Source organism: Pyrus communis, chromosome 6, assembly GCF_041283825.1.
Source record: "Pyrus communis isolate YQ-2024b chromosome 6, ASM4128382v1, whole genome shotgun sequence".
In the NCBI taxonomy this organism is placed as follows: Eukaryota; Viridiplantae; Streptophyta; class Magnoliopsida; order Rosales; family Rosaceae; genus Pyrus; species Pyrus communis.
Window position 1 is genome coordinate 1,593,415 of NC_142570.1, and position 22,193 is coordinate 1,615,607.

The 22,193-nt window shown below is 38.5% G+C and overlaps 4 protein-coding genes across 7 annotated transcripts; 2 read left to right on the forward strand and 2 right to left on the reverse strand.

Moving 5' to 3' along the window:
- Positions 1–2,166: 2,166 nt before the first annotated feature.
- LOC137710926 (NADH dehydrogenase [ubiquinone] 1 beta subcomplex subunit 10-B) lies at positions 2,167–4,118 on the forward strand. 2 transcript variants are annotated; one of them, XM_068450092.2, is made up of 3 exons: positions 2,167–2,551; positions 2,637–2,678; positions 3,928–4,118. In XM_068450092.2, exons 1-2 carry the CDS (start codon positions 2,263–2,265, stop codon positions 2,666–2,668), a joined length of 321 nt encoding a protein of 106 aa, XP_068306193.1. In that variant the 5' UTR covers positions 2,167–2,262; the 3' UTR covers positions 2,669–2,678; positions 3,928–4,118. The 2 variants fall into 2 exon arrangements, with proteins under 2 accessions (XP_068306193.1, XP_068306192.1); XM_068450091.2 differs by having other exon boundaries at positions 2,168–2,551; positions 3,784–4,118.
- A 5,931-nt stretch (positions 4,119–10,049) lies between these two features.
- LOC137711536 (zinc finger protein CONSTANS-LIKE 6) lies at positions 10,050–14,320 on the reverse strand. Its single transcript, XM_068450783.2, has 2 exons — positions 10,876–14,320; positions 10,050–10,501 (listed from the first exon to the last, which is right to left on the reverse strand). The coding sequence occupies exons 1-2, from the start codon at positions 11,908–11,910 to the stop codon at positions 10,211–10,213; spliced, it is 1,326 nt and encodes a 441-aa protein (XP_068306884.1). The 5' UTR covers positions 11,911–14,320; the 3' UTR covers positions 10,050–10,210.
- A 113-nt stretch (positions 14,321–14,433) lies between these two features.
- On the reverse strand, positions 14,434–17,166 carry LOC137711709 (lysM domain-containing GPI-anchored protein 1). The gene is made up of 5 exons (XM_068450970.2): positions 16,373–17,166; positions 15,647–15,761; positions 15,341–15,502; positions 14,947–14,978; positions 14,434–14,863 (listed from the first exon to the last, which is right to left on the reverse strand). The coding sequence occupies exons 1-5, from the start codon at positions 17,022–17,024 to the stop codon at positions 14,637–14,639; spliced, it is 1,188 nt and encodes a 395-aa protein (XP_068307071.2). The 5' UTR covers positions 17,025–17,166; the 3' UTR covers positions 14,434–14,636.
- Positions 17,167–18,234: 1,068 nt separating this feature from the next.
- Positions 18,235–22,144, forward strand: LOC137710553 (DNAse I-like superfamily protein). 3 transcript variants are annotated; one of them, XM_088695323.1, is made up of 14 exons: positions 18,235–18,675; positions 18,828–18,991; positions 19,100–19,165; positions 19,266–19,318; positions 19,675–19,756; positions 19,970–20,010; positions 20,115–20,202; positions 20,282–20,374; positions 20,468–20,500; positions 20,622–20,725; positions 21,085–21,196; positions 21,288–21,373; positions 21,489–21,573; positions 21,816–22,144. In XM_088695323.1, exons 1-14 carry the CDS (start codon positions 18,375–18,377, stop codon positions 21,867–21,869), a joined length of 1,362 nt encoding a protein of 453 aa, XP_088551449.1. In that variant the 5' UTR covers positions 18,235–18,374; the 3' UTR covers positions 21,870–22,144. The 3 variants fall into 3 exon arrangements, with proteins under 3 accessions (XP_088551449.1, XP_088551450.1, XP_088551451.1); XM_088695324.1 differs by having other exon boundaries at positions 20,622–20,717; positions 21,083–21,196; XM_088695325.1 differs by lacking the exons at positions 19,675–19,756; positions 19,970–20,010.
- Positions 22,145–22,193: the final 49 nt, after the last annotated feature.

Sequence of the window (22,193 nt, forward strand, 5' to 3'; positions counted from 1 at the left end):
AGACACAGAATCCCACCTGAGAGAACTCAAAGAGACGTCAAGCTAATGCGGCGTTGATTAAGGTTAGACCAATTTTTTTTTTTTTATCATTTACTTTAATTATTTTTACTTTTAATCATGTTTTGTTCAGATGTTTATTGTTTGTAGTGTTTTGGTTTCCTAGTAGTTTCCGTGCACGGTTGATCTTCCATGAGAGTTAAGAAAACAGTGCGCGAAATTAGGAGCACAACTCTCCACCCCTCCGTCTTCTGTGCTACCTATTGGTGGTCGTCAATGTCAGGTTGAAACTGGTCTTGAATTTTCAATTCCGTGGCCCAAATCCATCCTTGGCCCATGAAATTAGTTGGCCTATGAGTTAAGGATTTGTTTGGTATTGTGTTTGGAAGGGTTAAAAGTAAGGGCGAGCAAACGGGTCAAGGATCCGCGGGTCGGGACGAGTATACGCAGGTATGGGGCAGGTCTTTTTTTTTTTTTTTATAGAAGAAACGGGTTGGGGGGGCCCGGGTGGTGTTATTTATAGGGCGAAGCTGTGTCCAAATCCTTAGAATTACGGGGCCTCGAACTCGCCCGTTTCTAAAATGGAATGATCAACAATCATCGATCCAATCTCACTCGTTGGATTGGACTTGTTTCTCCAAGTGACCTAGTCTCTCCCTCATCTCCCAGACTCGCACTCGACTCATCTTTTCCCACTCATCTCCTTGATGACATCACCAAACTTAGACCATCACCGATTCACCAAAACGACCTCTGGTCAACAAACCCCGTCTTCCCAACCTTCCTTAATCAACCATTTCAGTTACCAACTCGAAAGCCTCTTCGACTCCTTCTCCTTCCCTCCCAAGTCCCGAGTCCAAGATGTTGACAATATCTTAGATCCATCGCCTCTCAACACCTGCAAGTCGAGAAACTATTAGATCCGACGAACTAAATACAAGAAAGTGTGAAGGAGTTAGAGATTAGGAAAAGGTGGAGACCTGTCACCAAATCATGAAGCGGCAGCGTTGAGGCCGATTAAAATTGCAAACAGAGAGACGATTGAAATTGCAGACAGAGAGACGATTAAAGTTGAAGACATCGACGATGGCAAAGCCCTAGGTGACACAATTATTGGGAAATGGTGATTGCTTCAGTTTTTCATTTGGAATAGGGGAAGAGGAAGGAGAGAGAGAGAGAGAGAGAGAGAGAGAGAGAGGAGAGAAAAAAGACACTGGCAGTATACCCAAAACCGGAAGAAAAAAAATTAAAAACAAAAAGTAATTGGTCTCGTGGACCTGCCCTGAACCAACCCGTTTCTAACAGTTAGGGCTAAGTCCGGTTCTCAAACTCAAAATCCCTCTACCCGGCCCATTACATTTTAAAATAGGTAGGTGTGGTTCCTCTAGATTTGGGCCCGATCCAGACCATGCCCAACCCTAGTTAAAAGTAGTTTTTTGACAACTAAAATTATTTTTGACTACATATTTTTATTTTTATTTTTTATCATATAAGTGTTTTTTGGTGAAGTACTCGTTCGAGGAGTTGCTTTAGGAAGCACTTGGATGCTAGATAAACAGCTCCGGCCATAACATTTTTGTGTATCGCAAATGTCGAAGAAAGATATGAATAGTATTTTGAGTTGCTCTCGAACCATCACATAAATTTTAAGCCTATTAGAAGGAGAAACAAATAATGATTGTCATACTCATTTCTTCTTTTGCACTTTTTGTTCCTCTGTTTCTCTTAATTAGGCAATTGCATGTTAAACCAGTTGACTAAGGAAGTATACCTAATCACTTGCATTCAAGTTCAAATAAAAAGAGGTGCTGTTTCCAAAAAAAAAAAAAAAAAGAAAAAAAAGAAAAAGAAAGAAGAGGTGCTTAGGGATAAAAATAGAGTGGGCAAATCACTAACACGGAAATACACTTCAAAGTGAACATGTTTTCTTACCAATTTTTCTTCAATAATCCAGACTACTTACTAGCAAGAAATAGTTGGCCATGATTGAATTATTGAAACACTATTTTTTGTCAACTTGCTAATCTAATTAATAAAATGTCGGACTGCTGAAGACAAACCCGTTTTCTTACTACAAAAGTATCCCAAATGGGCCTAGTGCTTTCTCAAAGGAGATGAGCCCAAAACCAGAGCCTGATAAATCGTAAGCCCAAATACCCAAAAGCTCAACAACCTGAAGCAGCTGCAGAGCTGCGAAAATCAAAGCCAGAACACGGAGGGAGAGAGGGAGAGAGGGAGTGAGCAATCCAAAAGTGCGAGAGAAAAATGGGGCGGAAGAAGGGAGTGGTGGACTTCGACGAGTCGCCGCCGGACGACTTTGATCCGGCGAATCCGTACAAGGACCCGGTGGCGATGCTTGAGATGAGGGAGCACTTGGTGCGGGAGAAGTGGATCGACATCGAGAAGGCCAAGATCATCAGGGAGAAGCTCCGATGGTGCTACCGCATCGAAGGCGTCAACCACCTCCAGAAGTGCCGCCACCTCGTCCACCAGTACCTCGAGTCCACTCGCGGCATCGGTTGGGGGAAGGACCACCGTCCTTACGAGTTCCATGGTCCGCCACCGTACCCTATCTTTTCCCGTCGTTTGTCAGTTTTCTCAATTAATTGACATTTTGCTTTTGTTTTTGGGAATTTCAGGTCCGAAGCCGGAGCCCGTGGAATCCGAGTGATCGGTTTCAGGTACTGTTTCTTGCGTTGTGAGCTCCCAATTTGATAATCTGATTGCAATTTTTGATTGTTTGGATTTGAAAGTTCAGTTTTTGGGGTGAAATTTTGTTCAAGTTTGGGGCTTTTCGATTCCATTTGCTCGTTTTCGCTGTGAATTAAGACTCCGGTTCTCGTTTTTTGATTCTGGTGAGGCATATGATTTAGGGCTTTAGGTTGGAGTTTTATTCAGACAGAAAACACTAGGAAACAGCTCAATTTCTGAAATGTGAAACCTAATAGGTGTAGGTGTAGCTATGGTCTTTAGTTTCTTAGTTTGAGGCTTGAGTCGAATCGGGACTGTCAGCTGGATCAATTGCTTATCAGTACTTGAGTTTTTGAAAATTGATAGAATGCCTAATCCAATTCTGATGTATATTTGCTGCCTGGTGAGGGTTACCTCGATTTAGGTAGTAAACATGTATATACCAAACCAAAGACATGAATCTACAAACTTCGGAAGATTTACCCCTGCAACTTCCTTTCTTGCGTTATGGGGATTTTTTCCATTATGATTTTTCGCATATAATGTCTTTTATCCATTTTGCACGGCTTTCGATGTCATGTTGGATTTGCTAGCTTCTAAGTTTTTGGACAGTTCATTGAAAGGTCTGAGCAAGTTGAGTCATCTTTGACTTGGTAGATCTACAGTAACTTTCGGAAACAGAATTATCGTAAACAAATTGGTAATGGTTCAACTTGAGAAAGCATAGAGCATGAGAATATTGTGTATAAATGCATTCTGGTGTTCGGTCCTCTTGGTATGATCTTGAAGTCTGTCAATCTCCTCAATCTACTCAGTTGATTTTGAGTTTGGATTTGGGTTATGGAGCTAAGAAGGTTGCTTGCGCAGTCTTGCCGAAACCTTCATTTTGTTTTGAACATTTAAGTCGAATCTGTTGAATGACTTGAATACTGAGCTTTGCTAGCATCACTCTTGATGCAGATTTAACATGGATTGTTAAATTTTTTGCTTGACATGGAATCCAAAGTTTCTGTGTCGTGATATGTTCAATGTTGCATGTAAATGAAGAGGGTCTGCAGTTATAATTGGTGCACTTATTATGTTTTCTTCGCGCAGGTGAGTAAGTTTGGGCTGCAGTGAAATGCAGAAAATGGAGGGAAGTTGGGGATCAAATACATCACGATTTCGTTGCATTGTTGATATTCTGTTATCATCTCTAGACTTTGTGAAACCAGTCTTATCTTTTCTTTGTTGTTACAGATTTCTGGCGACATTTCAGGCTTCGACTTTTCACTAGATTATCTTGCTTGTTAGCTTCCAAAAATTGACGCTGATTTGAACTAGGCCTCTGCCTAGATAAAAGAATAAGTTTCTTGTCTTTGGTTATGTATGAATGATGTATCATAAACCTTTTGCATTGCTCAAGTGCTAAGGAAAAATAGTTGCTGATTCTCCAAGGCATTACAATTTGTGTTTTTATTGCGGTCCTCTCGGTAATTGTTGCTTCTCTAACTCGAAGACTGGAACTCGACACATACCAAGAAAAATGTTCAATCTCGTCCGGAGCACACGTTCTTGTTTTCCTGGATTTTGCATCACCGTTCGGATTTCTGTTGTAGTAAAACCACATCATCCACGCTAGCTCGAAGTCTCCAACTTGATTTTCTTCTTTCCTGTCAAGCAGATTCATCAAACCTCAAAGAAAATTATGATAGTAAAAGTGGCATCCGATGATTATTAGCGACGAGGATATGACAGTGATGAGAATGGTTATAGTCTTAAGAGCAGACAACAGAAAGAAAAGAAAATCATGCACTTGACTCGGTTTACGCGACGTGGTGAAACCGGTGGTGGCCTGAGCTCCCTTCAGTCCAATGGGCGGGCTAAGCGCGCGGAAGGAGTTGCTCCCACACCATGCACCAGGCCAAACCCTTTATATTCAGTATATCTATCATCTCTCATGCAACAGCTAATTGAATAGAGTTGCACAGCTGCGCAGGCAGCAGGCTACTAGGGTTGGAAAATAATATTAAGGGAGCAGCCAAATGCATGAGATGACAGCTCTAGCCACTCCTCAGCCCTCTGAATTGGACCGAAGGTAGCTCCCCTCTCCATCGATCCCTCATGTTCACATATCGACATCAGCTCCTCAAGATCGCTTGTAATGCAAGTAGTCTAGCTCTTCCTCTCTCTCTCTCTCTCTCTCTCTCTCTCTCTCTCTCTCTCTCTCCCCTTCCTTCCCCTTCTTGCTTCCTTATATAGTACACAAAGAACTTTTAACTCCCAGAAGATGATCACAGTACGTTTAACTAGCTAGTTCAGGGGTTATGATTCATGGGATTATTCTCAATTATGATATATTATATAGGGTGGTGCTATTCACATACCCATTTTTACTTCCCACACACCTCTCATTAATTTATGTCATTTGATATTTTTCAATTCATACGATCCGACGGCTGAAAATTAATAGGAGGTGAAAAAAGTAAAATAGGGTCTGTGAATAGCACATCCCATTATATAACATATGAAAGAGTGATAGGTTTGTCCTCATTGCTTTGTTGATGACATTCCAAACGAGTCATTTTACATTGATCAATTGTTATGAAAACGTAATTTAGGAATTGTATTTTGAAGATTGCATGGTGGCTTTCTTGTCACCTTAACCTTCTTCGGGCACGGCACGTTACATTTCTTTGTTAATGAAGCGTTGATCATCATTTGATTAGTCATGTTAATTTTGATTAAATAAAAAAATAAACAAAAACAGCGCTATCAAAACCTTTTTCAAGAATCAATCATGCATGCATACGTACGTACACATATGGAATCTTTGGAACTGGAAGAGATTGAACCGTATGGCAATATTCCCACCATGAGATCACAAGGTTTCACTCAAAAACAAACATACCAAGGAAAGGAGCAATAATCTTTTTGTGTCTGCAGTTAAAAGCAAGACAGCCAGTGAACCCAACAGTTATACAACACTACTTCTCTGCACCCCAACTATTGGATTTCTTTTCATCGTTTACTAACGGCACTAGACAGTTTAGAAAGTGATTTCCGCACTCTCTTTTGACTTTATGTACTCTCTACTGAGTTATGTCTCTTAATTTTTCTTAAGTAAAGGTAAAAAGAAGAGTGTAGTACCCGCTCATCAAAACTACCCCATGTTCTTGAGTGGGAGCAGAATCAAAAGTACTAATCTGGACTCGAACAACTTTGTTGTATGATCGCTCTTAACAAATTGATTAGCTAGTTAATATTCTAAGTTATACAAGTCTGTAAATTGAATCGCATGTGGTCCAATATCCTAGCGGAAGATGTTGGATTTCCATCCATGCTTCTCGGGTTCGAAACTGCCTATTTTCCTAAATTATTGTAATAGTTTCAAATCCTCCCTTAATAATAATATACAAACCTTCGTGTACTTGTCGATGTCAATTTAAGATATATAATCATTACAAATTTTTTATGGAAGACGTCTAAGAAGAAGACGTAATGGAAATAATTGAATACCTTTTACATAAATTAGTCTAAAATCTTGATAAGCTCTATTTTAAACTATACTAGTAGTACACATCCCATCCCATGTATGCAAAACTATAATAAATTGTACAGATATTTTTATTTTATTGTTATTTTTGGATACTACTTGACTTGAGAAAAGGATTGGTGGTTGATTCGATTGCTTTGAGAGTCCTTGCTCATAGAGGACTGAACTACTAAAATGGTAACCGATGTATGATTTCTGCTTAAGATGTTTCAATTGCTTTCACTAGAGTGAGTTATCTATGGTTGGGCACTGCAAATACTACAGATGCTCGAATTAATTATTCAAAATCTTAGAACCCATTTGATAATTATCTCATTTTTAGTTTTTGATTCTCTTTTTTCGTTTTATATAGTGAAAAGGAGGGATCATGAAAAGTGATGGAAGAGGGGGAAAAATGAAGAAGAATGAATAAAAACAATTTTTTTTTGAGAGAATAAAAACAAAATCTTAAAAAGTGAAAACAATGTAATATAGTTTTTTTAATTTACATTTTATTTTGTCTTTCTTTGTATCATCCTCTATATTCACTCTTCTTCATCCATCATTTTATCTATGTATTTCAATTTTTATTACTGACACAACAAATGAAAACCAAAAACAAAAAACCAAATGATTTTTTTTTTTTTTTTTGAGGTAAAGACTAAATGATTATTAAACAAGCCTAAATTTCTTTTTTTTTTTTTTCTTTCGAAAATTTAAATCAAAGAACGAATCCAAAGGGGTATCATATATAGATAGGTGAATTGCTGATTTAGTCTTTGAATTATTACTCGTGACAATAAGAGTTTCAGAATAAGAAATGAAATTGATAATTTTTAAGAGTTTAAGGGCTTTTTTTTTTTTTTTTGAAATAAATAATTTAGAGACTTAATTTTGTCTGGTGGTCCTAACCCACGGGCAATACCACTCTCTCCTCTCCTGAAAAACACAACCACGTTTTTTCTTTTTTCCAGAAGACTCTACTGATGCAGTATATCTGACAAAAAAAGATCGTCTTCCTATTGGCATTGCTTAGCCAGAAGGAAGAAACCCTAATTCTTATTCCTAGATATGTATTTGCATTAACCGAATCTACCAACAACTGCATGAAATTTATAGTGGTGAATGCCAAATTCTGGAACCTGTTGATCAACTTGGGCAGGTTTTGTCCATCTTTCTTCCCTTTTCTCTCTTCAAAGTTAACTTTTGTTGGCAGTAAAATGAATCAAAATTAACCGTGCCCCCAAAGAATGTGTATAAAAAAAATCATTGTACTGTGAGTTGGTTTCTGAATCGTGATTTCTCTTTTTCAACTTATGTGATGGATGTGGAACATGTTGCCCTAATCAAAATAGTACCAGTGACACAACAGCTTTTTAATGTACTTACCCACGAAATTGACTTATCAATATATAGTACAATCATATTCATAGATATACGTGATTGTACGTGTATTACCATGTCATGCATCAAGTGTTTGAAAAAGATTTTCGTGTCTCCATGCATCAAGTGTTTGAAAGATATTTTTGTGTCTCTGTAACCATTACGAATTTGTTTTGGTTGAATGCTTACATTCAGGCATGCTTATAATCCACTTTTAATTACGAAATTTGATTAAACGTGGATGTAAGGAAGTTAACTACAATATCATTATCAACAAGAAGAGTATTGTTAAGTAAATTGCCAAAATACTCCATGAACTTGTATTTGCCTTCTGGTTTACTCTTTGAACTTTTGTTTTTAGTAAGCTAAGGACTCAAATGAATGATTGTAGCCAATTTCCCCATACTGTCTATTTTCTTCACATTTCATCCAAATTGCCATTATATCAAGGCAAGTGCACACCGCCACGTAAAGGCAATAAGAAGTTAAGTTCGTATAACTTCGGGGGGATTTCTAAAATTTTACTCTTCCGTAAATTAAGAAAACATGAATATTGTTACTCAAGTCTAAGATAGTAGTAGCTATTGCCAACCAGTTGTTAGCTATACATGCATCAATTAGCACACACAATTTCAAAGTCGATATTGGTTAATGTGTTTTTCTGAGTGTTTGAGAGAGAGAGAGAGAGAGAGAGAGAGAGAGAGAGAGAGAGAGAGAGAGAGAGAGAGCTCTTCTGACTTTGTTCAGTAAAGCTTCGAATTTGAAAGTAGTAGCTAGTTATGAGTAGTAGTGAGCAGTGTTTTAAAAAAACTCGGTTCGAGGCGCGCTTAGGCGGTCTTGGAGGCTGGGCGGTTGGGTTTTCGCCTCTGTTTTGTGGGGGTGGGCGTAGGGTGGCATTTGGGGCGCGCCTAGGCGGCTAAGGCATGCCCAGGCATTCAACTTGGGCATTTTTTTCCCTTCAAAATCTATGGCTATTTCTAAAATGTTGGAGACTTCAAGTTTGAACGAACAAGAAAGACTCTCCAAATCTTATTTTTAATTAGCATAGTTTTATTTCTCTTCAAATTCCCTATAACTACTCCATTCAGCCTTTATTTTTCTTTAAATTCCCTATAATAATAATTGTTCCACTAAGGATTTATTTCCTTTTAAAGTCCCTGTAATTCCCACCACATTCCAGGCTCAACTTCACCATAGTACGATATTGTCCGCTTTGGGCTTCGACCACGCCCTCACGGCTTTGTTTCTGGGAACTCACACGAGAACTTCCCAGTGGATCACCAATCCTGGGATTGCTCTCACGCGATCTAGCTTAACTTCGGAGTTCCGATGGAACCTGAAACCAGTGAGCTCCCAAAAGGCCTCGTGCTAGGTAGAGATGAGAATATACATATAAGGCTTACAGGATCCACTCCCTTGGACGATGTGGGATGTTACAATTGCTCACTCAGCCTTTATTTCATTTTAAATTCCCTATAATTGTTCCATCCAACCTTTATTTCCTTTTGAATTTCCCTGTAATTGTGACATTTAGCCTTTATTTTCCTTAAAATTCTCTATAATTGTGGTCACTCACCCTTATTTCTTTTGAAGTTTTCTATAATTACTTATAATAAAATAAATAATTATAACATTTCAAGACTTTATGACATAGTTCCTAAGTACAACTAGACTTAGTAATGAGGAAGACGATATTATCTTTGATTTAGTTATAATTATATTTGTTTTACAAAGTATTATATTTTATAAAGGTGTGTGTATATATATATGTTAAAATTTTAGGTACTATCAATGGCGGAGCCAAAATTTTTTTTATGGGTGGGCTAGCCAAAAAAATTACCCTAAAATCAAATGATTTTTTTTATTGCATGCAAAAATTTAAGTTTAACATATTTGTATACCTAAAATTTACTTGGCATGAACTCAAAAATCTTCACATTTGCAAACCGCAAATATTACAATAAATCATCAAATTTACATATATTTAGATGCAAACACAAGAAGAAAATAAAAAGTTTGACATCTCAATTACAATCACACAACTAGCACAAATCAAAACAGGGAAAGTAGATGTAAAGGCAATCTTAAAAAAATTGATTGAAACTAATATAAAGCCCGCTGAATCAAAACAAAATAATCTTGAACAAAATGGCATCACAATTTCCATGATGAGTTTTATATTTCTAATTGTGCTAAATACTCGTCGGGCTAGTTTCATTAAAAAATAATTCTTGTAGTTTTTTTTGTCTATTATATTAGATTATGCACTAAAATACACACAAACACACGTATGCCATAAACTCTTCCTGGCCTACAACCCACCGTAGCCTTTGGTGTGGCTACGCCATTGGGCACCATGAGGCTTTCCCTCACATCTCACACCTAGGTGGGGCTATCCATGGGACGCCTCACCTACACCTTTGCCTTTTAATACATTGGTAGTGAGAGAGATGGACTAACTGTGTTAGTTATAAGCTACCAAGTTACTTCATTTATCGTAAAAATGCAGGCTATATGTATGGCACATTGCATATACATCAATGTCAGTCCAATTTTGCCATGAAATTAAACAAGCAAAATTGGGATGTTCATGAAAATCAATACGAGAGCTACAGCTACGTACGGTTATTTATTGATCATGAGGTAGGGAAATGCAGCCGCAGGAGCATTACTACTACTACTTCCCACCCCACCAAAGCTGGACGTTGTCCTCTTAACGAATCGACCTTTCATTCTAGGCCGCTTCTCCGCGTTCAGCTTCCTAACTTCGTATCTTATCTTCTTCGAAAACAATCGTGTCCTTCGCTTCTCTCTGTACCTAGAAACTCTTGCTTCTCTTCGCGGGTCATCTCCCCTTCCACTTACACATCCTGCTGAATCTCCATGTGCTTGATGAATTTCTGTAGGCCACATACCCTGCAATAACCATTTAATACATAACCCTAATTAGGTTTGATCGAAAGAAAAAAAACCTAATTAGGTTTTGTAAAAATTGTGCCAGCTTAATAGACTTACTTAAGTAACACAAGTTAGCTAGATAGATTTTAATTATATAGGCAATCATCCTTACAGAGTTAATTAAAAATGTATAGCGGATTTGATGTAATTATATATATGTAATCATAATTTTTGTTTTTACTCTTTTCAGTAGACAGTAATCACATGCAGAAGAGTACACCTGAGTGATTCGAATGAATGAGTATGCTTTTGTTGTCCAGTAGTCTAGTAGATCAGTAGGACCAGAAAATGGAGAGAGAGAGAGAGAGAGAGAGAGAGAGTAGTATTGTTACCATGCAGTCTAGCCAGCCTTCGTCAGGGTTGAGCTCCGGTCGAGTTCCGGTCGTCCATGGAGAGCCTTGGCTTGCCCAGGCAGTGATGACTGCCTCATAATCTAGCTTCAAACATATGTTCTTCCTCTTCATCAATATTTGCTTGTTCTCCATGAATCCAATCTCATCACTACTCTGAGCCCCCATGAACAGGACTACCTTCCCCTCTTCCTCCTTGTCCTCCTCACTTCCCATTAGTACCGGTACAGCTGATGACTGATCGTAATACAAGTTCCAATCCAAGATCGAAGGATTAAATTCTATCCCTTCAACTTCCTCTTCAACCTTCACTTCTTTACCCTCGTCCAATAGCCCCAGGACTCCTTTGATGTCACTACAATCCTCATCTAGTCCCCCTCCAAGCAGGTTCTCCACATCAGCAGCAAACTCCGCCAGCTCCATTTCCGACCGTAGAAACCCTCCCAAATTGTCCAAGTCATTTCCCGTATTTCTGATCTCAATCTCTTCGTCATCGAGATCAATAGCACCAGTATTGTTCCCAACCTGATCACTTGACGAAATATTGCAAAGCTCGGCCGCAAAAGGGTCATAAATTGGAACCCTATAAAGAAGCCGCTCTAAATCTTCATTTTCCTCATCCTCCATCAAATTTGCTTCTTGGCACCCGATTTCCGGAACAAAAGGTAGAGGAGGGTGTAGCCCTACTTTCTCTTGCTCATCTTTGGCTGCGAATCCAGGCTTCTTGTTGTGGCGAGGGGTTCGTGCCTTGCGCTTGAACCCCTTGTGCCAAGCCGGTGCAGCTTGCTCCACAATCAGCTGCACCGACGCATTGGCCTTGACAGATGAACCTTGGAGCCGAACCCTCTGGTGTCTGCTTGCTAACTGGTTCGCCGAGTGCACCGAGGCATCACATCTTTGGCAAAGAAAAGCATCATCAGCAGCACAAAACCATCGTGCCCGTTTCACCAAACAGCTATCGCAAGCTCGAGCCGTGTTGCCTCCCATTGCATTTGCAGCTTTCTTATCCGTGATCATACTGCAGCAGCAAACAGCAAAATGTTTGATAAAATCTAGCAAGAATCAAACCGATGAACAATTGCTTTTGTTATAAGTCACAACTGAATTCAGGAAGAGTAATGTTGAGGTGAACAAAGTGCTTTTGTTGTAAGTAGTCACAACTCATGAACAAGGAATATTGAGGTGGCTTCACATATTTATTTAGAGGCCCAAATGGTTCAATAATTATAGTGTGGGGTGTGGGAGAAGAGTGTGAGAGTGAAAGGAAGACCCACTGCAGCGCTTTTACTCTTACCTTCGTTGCCATGCAGTTGTTTTGGTGGTTTGCTTTGCTTTGCTTTGCTACATTAGGAAGAGAGGAGGGGATGTTGCTAAAGCTTCTTGGGACCCACAGGGAGGTCGTATCTCACTGCTCATTGGCTAAGCCTCTCAACTTGATCTTTTTCTCTGAATTCTTATTGGTTGCAAGTCAAACTGAGGGATCCATGTGGGCCAAACTAGAGTTAGGGAAGGCCACAATTGCTTGTGTAGCAGGTGTGTTTTGGGAGAAAAAATGAGAGAGACTATTTTGTTGGTTTATGTAGAAACTTGTTTTTGGTCCCCCCCACCCGCCCCTCCTCTTAGGGTTTCTTTCAACTCTCTTGTGGCTCCCATCTCTCACTCTCACCCTAAACCACTATGTGAATGCGATTCTTTCCAAATGATGAATTTACTGCGGAACCATTTGCTAAATTTAGATATCTAGGTTTTTACTTCTATTGGTAAACGAATCTGAGTCATAAAAACAGTAATATTACAATCTCTCATGTGATAAATACAAAAATATCTTTTTCTAGTTAAGAACTTAAGACTTAAGAGAGAATTAAAGCTCTTGTTAATTTTTCACCCATAAGTCATGATCAAGTCATTATTCTCATTGGACTTATGTCCATGCATAAGCTAAGTCTCACTGCGTGCTATGTGCGCTAACTAAAGAGTAGGTTAAGCACTAACGAACGGCTATATGCGCTAAGGAGCAGCTTTAGCACTAACGAGTAGGCTATGAGAACTCCAAACTACGAATCAAGAGATAAATTCGAAGGTATTACCCACTAAACCAACCATTTTTTCGCAAATTTCATCCACCTTATTGTGTCACCACCCACAATCGTTGATTAGCAGCAAGTTGATTGACTTTGGTCCCTTGAGTATGTTTCACACGCAAAAGTGCACAAAAATAGGAAGGTAACATGTACACATCTACATTTACTACTTGTGTGCGATAATTTCGTAATAAGAAGAAAATTTTTTTTGTCAATATTTAGCTGAAAAATTGCTATCAAGACAAGTTTACAGTTGGAGCCAAGCCAGGACGAAATTTCATTAAACTTCTGTGCAAACCCAATCTTGTTATGGGCTGGAATGCTACCAAAGTTGTACAAAACCATAAATTAAAACAAACAAACAAAAAATTGCCCATGCCATATCCAAACTTTGCTATTGTAGCATTTATGGTTTTCATTGTAAAAGCTTAAACTTAACTCGAGTCTCACTTAATCTTTTAAAACTCAACTTGAGTCTTAATTCTCTAAAACTCAAATTGTGCCGGCCACTGAGCCCTATAAATTGGATTTCCATAGATGTAATCAAACTTATTATGAAAGATTGGTATTGATCGATTTGATATCACGAGGGAAGAAGAGTGACAGGTTCGACACATATTAAACATACTGTCCTGCTAGTTTATCATCCATACATGATACATAAATCATATCCAACAAACGCAGCATAATGTAATTGTCAGTTCGACCATGATGGCTTGAAATCTAGGCAACTGATGAAATGGTGGGATCGAGTTCGCTTTCGACACCTGTGTGCTCTAAGAAGAGATAGGTGCCACGTTAGCTAGCCTTCGGCTGGGGATAAGAATGAATAACCAGTACTGGTGAGGGAACTGAACTCCACATACATATGTTCATGGTGGAGATTTATAACGTCTCTAACACACTGCAGCCTGCAGGAACAATCAGTCCCTAATTTGGTTTGGGATAGGTTTGATATGTTGATTATATAACAACCCAGGTTTGGTTAAAAGAGAAAAACTGAAATTTAAAAAAAAAGAAAAAGAAATTGTGCTGTGAAAAGGGCAGATTTTTGTGGTACAATCAGTAACATTATTTCACATTAGTATTTCTCTATCGCATGACGTGATAAAAAAAATTACTAATACTAATGGCTGTGGACAATACACATAGTTACAAGCCATATTTTCTCATGAAGAAGAAGCAGTCGATGATCAGATGAACCATTGGGCTTTGTGGACAGAGTTTGGGCTGAAGTTTATGTGTAAGTTTTCCTAGCGGAATGGCTCAGACGACCCCAACGCATACCAATTTATAATGGGTCAAGCTCGTGTAGATTTCTGATTTGTGAGCATAACTCGCTGACAACTCTGAGCTACTACCATACGTACACGGATTAGGGTAACTATGATCCGTAGTAAAATCCTAATATGCACAAACAGAAATTGACATGTGCGTGGAAACTTAAGGAGCCTGAGAATGTTCCAAACAAATGTAACTATTACGTTACAAGTTGAAACCATAAGAATGAGAAGGGGCAGTAACCTAATACATTGCAAATGTTGCTGCTTCTGACATTTTATGTCATTTCATTGGTTGGATTGAGCATCTAATTGAAAAATATGAATCAAAAGAACAAAAAGTTTACATGGGGACATTTAGAATTGGCATCGATTAATTTTATCACAAGAAAAAGTAGAGGGCAAGGACAACCAACAAAATGTAGTATGAAGATTGAGTAAGCAATCTGCTGTGATTAGGGGTATTGGGGTTGTGTGTACTCGTAGGTCCGTAAGCACCAATTCCCATGGGTGGATAAGAAGATGGTGATGCTGACGGAGGTAAAGATATATATGGGATTACAGGATTAGAAGATGGCTCTGGTGACACTGCGCCGTAATCCTGTACATCTGCACAGCCAGGTTTTTACAGTAAACAGAAACAAAATAATAATAATCATCAAAGAAAAAGAATACGTTTTAGTAATTGTCACCTGAGCAATTGGCATGAGAAGAATTTTCCAAACTGCGCAAGAAAAGGATATAGTTAAAAAGTAATACAAGGTAATTGTTAAATTGGCTCTAGAATCTTGTTCTTGTGTGTTAATAAATAGGGTGGTGCTATTAACACTTCTATTTTTATCTCTCATACAGTCTTTGTTAATTTCTATTATTTGATTTATCTTCAAATCATTCGATCCAATGACCGAAAATTGAAAGGGGTGTGTGGGAGATAAAAATGAGTGTTTGGATAGCGAACCACCCTAATAAATATCCAATTGCAATGGTTTGTCTTACTAGTGCATGTGAGTTGCAGCTGGATCTACTTTTTGTGTAAATGGTGCCCCAGACAAGCGTTATTAGGTAAGGCTTTCTCCTTGCTCTTACCTCCTGAAAATCTTGCGGCCACTGTGGCCTCGGTACACACATGTGCTGACATTACAACCGAATGCTGTTGGTTTGGTTAACACATCGCCGATGAAGACATCGGAGTCTTTGCATTGCAGGTGAGAGCATGAGGGGACAATGCCAGATGGGGAACACTGCAAGCTGATGACCAAGCAAGATAGTCAGCTAAGTACAAATTAATGTACAATATGCCAGGCTTTTAACATGTAGAAAAATTGTGAGCATGATATATTGGTAATGACAGTAAGCTAAGTAGCTAGTAAAATGGAATTTAAACATGCTTACTTGAGAGTGGTTGATCTGCAAAAGCACTTTATGCAGTTGTTGGCAGTTAAGGCGTATGAACCATTTGGAACTATTAAGCTCTCATTGTACCAGTTCAAATTTGCTGATGAACATGCTGCATATACCGTGACACTAAATTAATTTAACTAATAAGCTAATCTATCTATATGTTTGGTATGTACGTACATATGTGCAGCTTCGATTATGTTGCATATATAAATCCGACGCTCTTTTTTTATACAAACGAAGGAGGGTAAATACTCTTCACACCGATCATTCTATAAACTTAAAATAATTCATGACCAGCCCAAATCAATTCTATAGGTTAATTTGGTGAACATATCTAAGCACTGTTGGTATAGGGAGTACCAAAATTTATTCATTCATTTCTTTAACTTATTGTACTATGCCACATTAACCAAAAACATAGATTCTCCTCTTGATAGCTTCAAAACCAAACACATGCAGAACTCCAAGAACGTCTTTGACCAGTAAGTGCATAATTACATTACTCGCCAAATTAATTATGTATAAATTCACCAACCTACCTTTCTTCCTTATAAATTAATTAAATCTTAAAAACCAACAAACACACATTAAATTTCAATAAAAACTGGAATGACAACATTGTAACAATTATTTCTGCAGTTGAAGTTTTAAGTTCGATTCTCCGTATTACATATGATCGCTTGTATTAAAAACCAATTTCATTGAAATTCTACCAACCTGAAATTGGAATAGCTAATATGTCACCAGGATCAACCGTTGGTTGACCGAGCCCATTGATGCTCACCAACTCCATCACAGTCGCCCCAAACTCTCCGCCAATGCCGCTCAAGCTCTCCCCGCTCTGCACCACATACGACATGTACACAGAAGCAACCCCGTTGTTACTATTATTAAAGCATGTGCATGGCAACTGCACCAAAACGCTCTGCCCGCCCGTCAACGGATTCTTGGCGCCAATCCCGTTCACACTCCTAATCTGCTCGGCGCTCACGAGCCCGCCGTACCCTTCCGCTATCAGATCCAACGTGTCCACCGCGTGGACGGTGTACGTTAAAACGGACTTCCTGATGCCGTCCACGCATGGACACGAAATGGGAATCTTTAGTTGGGTTTTCGCTTTCAGAATTTGGTTTCCAGGGAACGGAATGGTTAAGTTGATGGAGTTGGCGGCCAGGACGTCGAAGACGTTTAGTTGGAAGCGGAAGGCGATTTCGGAGAGTTTCGAGTCCCATGGGAGGATGTAGGAGAGGAGGGAGGAGCAGGAGTCTGCGGAGGAACATGGTTCTATGGTGGACTTGGCATTTGCTAGATTAATGGAGAAGATGAATAAAAGTTGCAGAAGTACTAGTACTAGTTGATTTGATCTCATCTTGCAAATCTGCTTGGGTGGGTTTGTTGAAAATGGTATGAAAGATCATATCTCTGTCCAATTTTTCAAAAAAATTTGGACGATTAATTTAATTTCGAGTGGAGTGAAGTTGTTGGGAGTACACATCATTAATTAATGAGAGTGAGCGAGAGTTGGTGTTGCGCAGACCAATGTGTGATTCTTTAATTATTTCTTAGGCTGTTGGACATTTGGACCAACCAGTCTTTGGCCCTTGGGTGCCACCATGAGTAACAGCCGTTGAAATGAGTTCTTCTTCCATTGTACGAACTCAAACGGATTAGTTGATTCCATTTTAATTTAGTTTTGGATAATATTTTTGCCCGTCACGTTTAAGTGATGGTGAAATTCATTACCCTATTTTTTACTATTAAATAAATTTAAATTTTAAAATCTGTGTAGTGGATATATATAAATCTTAAAATTTAAACTCATTCAATGGTAATAAATAATGTGATGAACATTGCTACCACGTAAGAGTGGTGAGCAAAAATGCACCCTTAGCTTTGAGCTCTTTTAACTTTCAAAATATGTCAATTTTTTGCAAACAATCAAAAGTATCACATATTTTGTTAGTTTCATGGGTTTGTATTTGGTAGTCTAGACTATTAAATACTTCGATTTTTTAAAGTCAATCGTTTTATTTGTTAGAGTCAATTTCACCGTCTATTTTCAAAACTACTTAGTAGTCCAGATTACGGAAGAAAATTGTAGTTCCACACTTTATACTTCAATGCAGGAATATAAATTGAGACTTACAGATTTGACGGTAGGAGAAATCATACGATTGAAAAAGTCTATAATTTTACAGCTCAATTAAAAGTGGAGGGATACAATTGGAAAGAAGAAAGTAGTAAGTTTAGGACGTACTGCTAAATTTATCTCGTTCCATATAAAATTGGGTGAAACTAACTAGTAAATGCTAAGGAAATTTTCTCAAAAGCGAGACTATTCATGGAGTCGTTGTCATCTTATGTTTTGACATAATATTTTATAATATTAGCATAAAAATTAACATTAAACAGTAAAATAACAAAAAATATAAAATTTTAATTAGAAAATCTTTTTAGCATTTCTCTTGTTTACTTTGTAAAAGTCTTTGTCAATGTCTAATGAATTGTCAAAAAAATTGGGCATAAAAATTGGGCTGAGATCTTGAACATTTTATTGGGCCATTTAACTTCATTGGACATCTATCCCTTTCTCCTCCTCTTAAACGCCGTTGACTGAATTTCGGAGCAACCACCCCCATTCTCACCATGGCAGCGCGTACCACAAATTGAGCGCGTTCCACTTCCCGCCACCGCTTCTAAAACTAAAAAGTCAGGCAGAATGGAAGAAACCGGCGATGTACGGCGGCGTAAGCGCAAGCAACATTCACACAACACAGAAGCCGCAGAGAACCACCCTCACTCTCCGCCTCACAAAAGGCGGCGGCGCAGAAGAGTGAAGTCCGAATCTAAAACCCTAACCCGAGAATCCGACCCGCCACCGCCGCCGTCGTCATCCAGGTTCCAATTATTATCGCCTTCGTATCGGAAGCACACGAAGCGGCAACCGAGTCGAACCGAGACAGAGAGCTCCCGGGAGTGGGCTTCCTCTCCCTGCAGCTCTTCTGCTTCCACCTATGGAGGTAAATAAACATCCAAATTTCAGATTCCCTGTTTGGCTAATTTGAATTTGATTGGGTTTGCTTAGGATTTTTTTTGTTACTGCAATTAGCTGTTTGGATTGCTCACCCAAACGAGGCATTGTGCTAAATTTTTTGAATTTTGTGGTATGCAGAGAAATTTGTGGTTGTTTCTTATAACATTCTGGGTGTGGAAAATGCATCCAAGCACCCAGAGTTGTACTACAAAGTCCCACCCATGTTCTTGGAGTGGAACCGCCGCAGGAAGCTTATTCGGAAGGAGATCAATCGCTACAATGCTAGCATCATGTGCTTGCAGGTAAGGTCGAAGAATTTGGCAATGTAGATATGATGTGTAGGCTAAAGTGTGAATCTTTATTATTTAACTTACTTTTAAGTTAATACTAAGTTACTTGTATGGCTGTAGGAGGTTGATCGTTTTGATGATTTAGCTCATCTTTTCCGGAAAGATGGGTTCGAAGGTGTTTATAAGGTAGCCTTGAATTTTCTTTTCCAAGTATGTAATCACTTACCATTGTCAAGTACCTTCTTATTGGCATACATTCTGATTAATGATTACCAACTATCCCTAGGCACGCACGGGTGAAGCAAATGATGGATGCGCCATATTTTGGAAAAAGGAAATGTGAGGTTTCGTTGACCTTTTGAAAATTGTAAATTTTCTGCACATTGCTTTGACTTCTAAGTTCAAATGACAGATCAGTTCATATCCAATCTTGTTTCTCCTCAAAATCAAATATGTTGTTACCTCTTTACGACTAGCTAGATGGTTTTTCCTTTGATATTTATTATAGTAGTTGTGGTTTTATAGTTTTTTGAGAAACACGTTTGATGACTGCATTTGAATTATATATCCTATCTAATTTTCATTAGTTACGGTCATGTTGGTATTGTATGTTTGGTATAACTTGTCATTTCTTGTTTATTATCAATTTAGTCACTTTCTATTCCAGCTTTTAGCCAATGATTTTCTGAATGCAGGTTTAGCCTTTTACATGAAGAAAATATAGAGTTCCAAAGTTTTGGACTTCGTAACAATGTTGCTCAACTTTGTGTATTAAAGGTATAGGGGGCATTAGCCACTTAAAACATGCCTTGTCACACAGTAAAATTATGATTTCTCTTCTAAAATCTATGACTTATTGTGACATCCCCTGTTAAAATACCAGCCATTGCTGATGTTGACGAACCCCTTTGTGCTGCCAATTGTTTTGTTTCCATTTTACCATTGTTGCTTAGCTACACTAGACATTTTTCTTGTTTGTTGAAAATGCAGAGTAACCAAAATCAATTAGAGTCAGACATACCACCTGGAACGTGAGTATAAGTTTTCTTTCTGTCCTGTTTGCATATTTTGTATAGGATTTGGTTTTACTTCACATATTGGTGGGTTATTTCACCGACTGATATGCATTGTACAGGAGTCCATACACCCAAAGTAGAAGCTTAGTGATTGGGAATACACATCTACTATTCAACCCAAAACGCGGAGATATCAAGCTAGGGCAGGTATTCTCTACTATGTTTTTTCAGAAATGGGACTGTATAGCATAGTTTGTAATATATCTCAAATGTGATCATGCATTAGGTCCGACTGTTTCTTAAAAAAGCTTACGAGCTATCACAAGAGTGGGGCAGCATCCCTGTTATAATTTCCGGAGATCTAAATAGCATCCCACAGGTGACCTCCTGCAATGATATCATTTATTAAGCATGTTTGATTCAGATGGTCCACTTCACTTACACCGAATTTTTTGGTTCGTCAAATGTTCAGAGTCCTATGTACCATTTCCTAGCTTCTTCTGAGGTGATTCCATTTTGGCTTCTCCTGCTTTCCCCCTCTGTTTCTTCGTCATCTTTTTTTTTTCCCTTCCTTTTTGTATGGGTTTCAGTTTATGTTATGCTGTTCTTGCTGTGGTTTATTGCAGTTGGACATCCGACTACATGACCGCAGAGGTATATCCGGACAGTTTGTCCTGAACTCGAATCACAGAGGCTTCAGATTTCAGAATGAGCAAGCAAGCACTTCAGTGTATGAATAGTTACCTCAAATGTCGCATTAGAACATGTACAAGCAATATGACTAGTGCATTTATCACCTAAAATTAGATATAATTGGTTTTTAACTTTATGGAATTCATTAGTGTCTTCTTTTTCTCTTTATTTTTTGTTAAACTCCCTTTTGGTTTGGTGAGAACCAGGAGATCCATTTTTTTGAAATTTCCGGTTAACTTCTCAAGTGAAAGCAGGATGACATGGGTTATTGTTTCCTTGACCTCTCATATGACATGCACTGCAGTTAAAGAACTATTTTTTTCTTTTTTTAAAAAAAAAAAAAAGTTCTAACTGAATTCTGTATTGTGGATGTGGTATTACGAAATATTTTATTAGGCCATTTTCATATATATGGAGCGAGGAAGAAGTAAGGCTTGCAACTGGCAGTGAAGTGGTCACTTGTCTTCGGCACGATTTGAAGCTTTGCAGTGCATACCTGGGAGTACCTGTAAGTCCTAAATCATTTCTACTTTCAAAAATTTTTATGCTTAAATCCAATTATCTTTTTCCCAATGCTGTATGTATGTGCCTTTCTGCAGGGTAGTTGTAGAACCAGAGATAGGTCTGGAGAACCCTTGGCAACGTCATACCACTCCGAGTTTATGGGAACTGTTGATTATATTTGGTATGCCTTTTTGTTTTTCGGTCGGTCCATTGTCCGGAATTTCATTAAATTATAACAGGCTGAGTGTTACTGTTTTGCGCTTTGTACTTAAATACTTTTGGTCGCTGAGTGACAGGCATACTGGGGAACTTGTTCCTGTCAGAGTTCTTGAAACCTTACCAGTCAATGCTTTAAGAAGAGATGGAGGACTCCCCAGCAAGGTAACTTTCTATCTCCAATTATTTATGCTTTATCAGTCGCATAGCGTGCTTTAAAGGAGAATTAGAATAATTGTTTGAGTTAGAGCATCATAAGCTTCTTCACTATGCTCAGTACTGTAGAAAAGTGAACACACCGATAAATAACAAGTGAACTACTCATAGAAATTGACCTGAAAACTTGGGAAGTGTGATCAGGTAGTAAGGTGTTGTGTATTTCTCTAAGTTTCGGTTTTGCTTTGCAGCAATGGGGCAGCGATCATCTTGCTGTTGTATGCGAACTGGCTTTTCGTAGATAATAGCAGTACTGAAGCTCCAACTCAAGCTGTAGCCCAGGGAAGTTACGTTCTAATCGTTTTGTTCCGCGTCAAGTTCCGATGGCTGTAATGTTTACGGGGCGGGGCTTCTGCACATTTACGGTGCTCCTAGTTTTTTCGGGGAGTTTAAAAACCATTCGGATTTTGAGTCCAGCTAATAATCTCGGGCTTGAAGTTTTTCTTTTAACTTGTAAAGTTATCGAGGACTTGTAGCAAAGCAAGACATTCTTAATCGCATTTTCTTTTGAATCCAACAATTCCTTTTCGGTACCAATTTTTTTTTTCCAATTTTCAGTGTACTTGGTC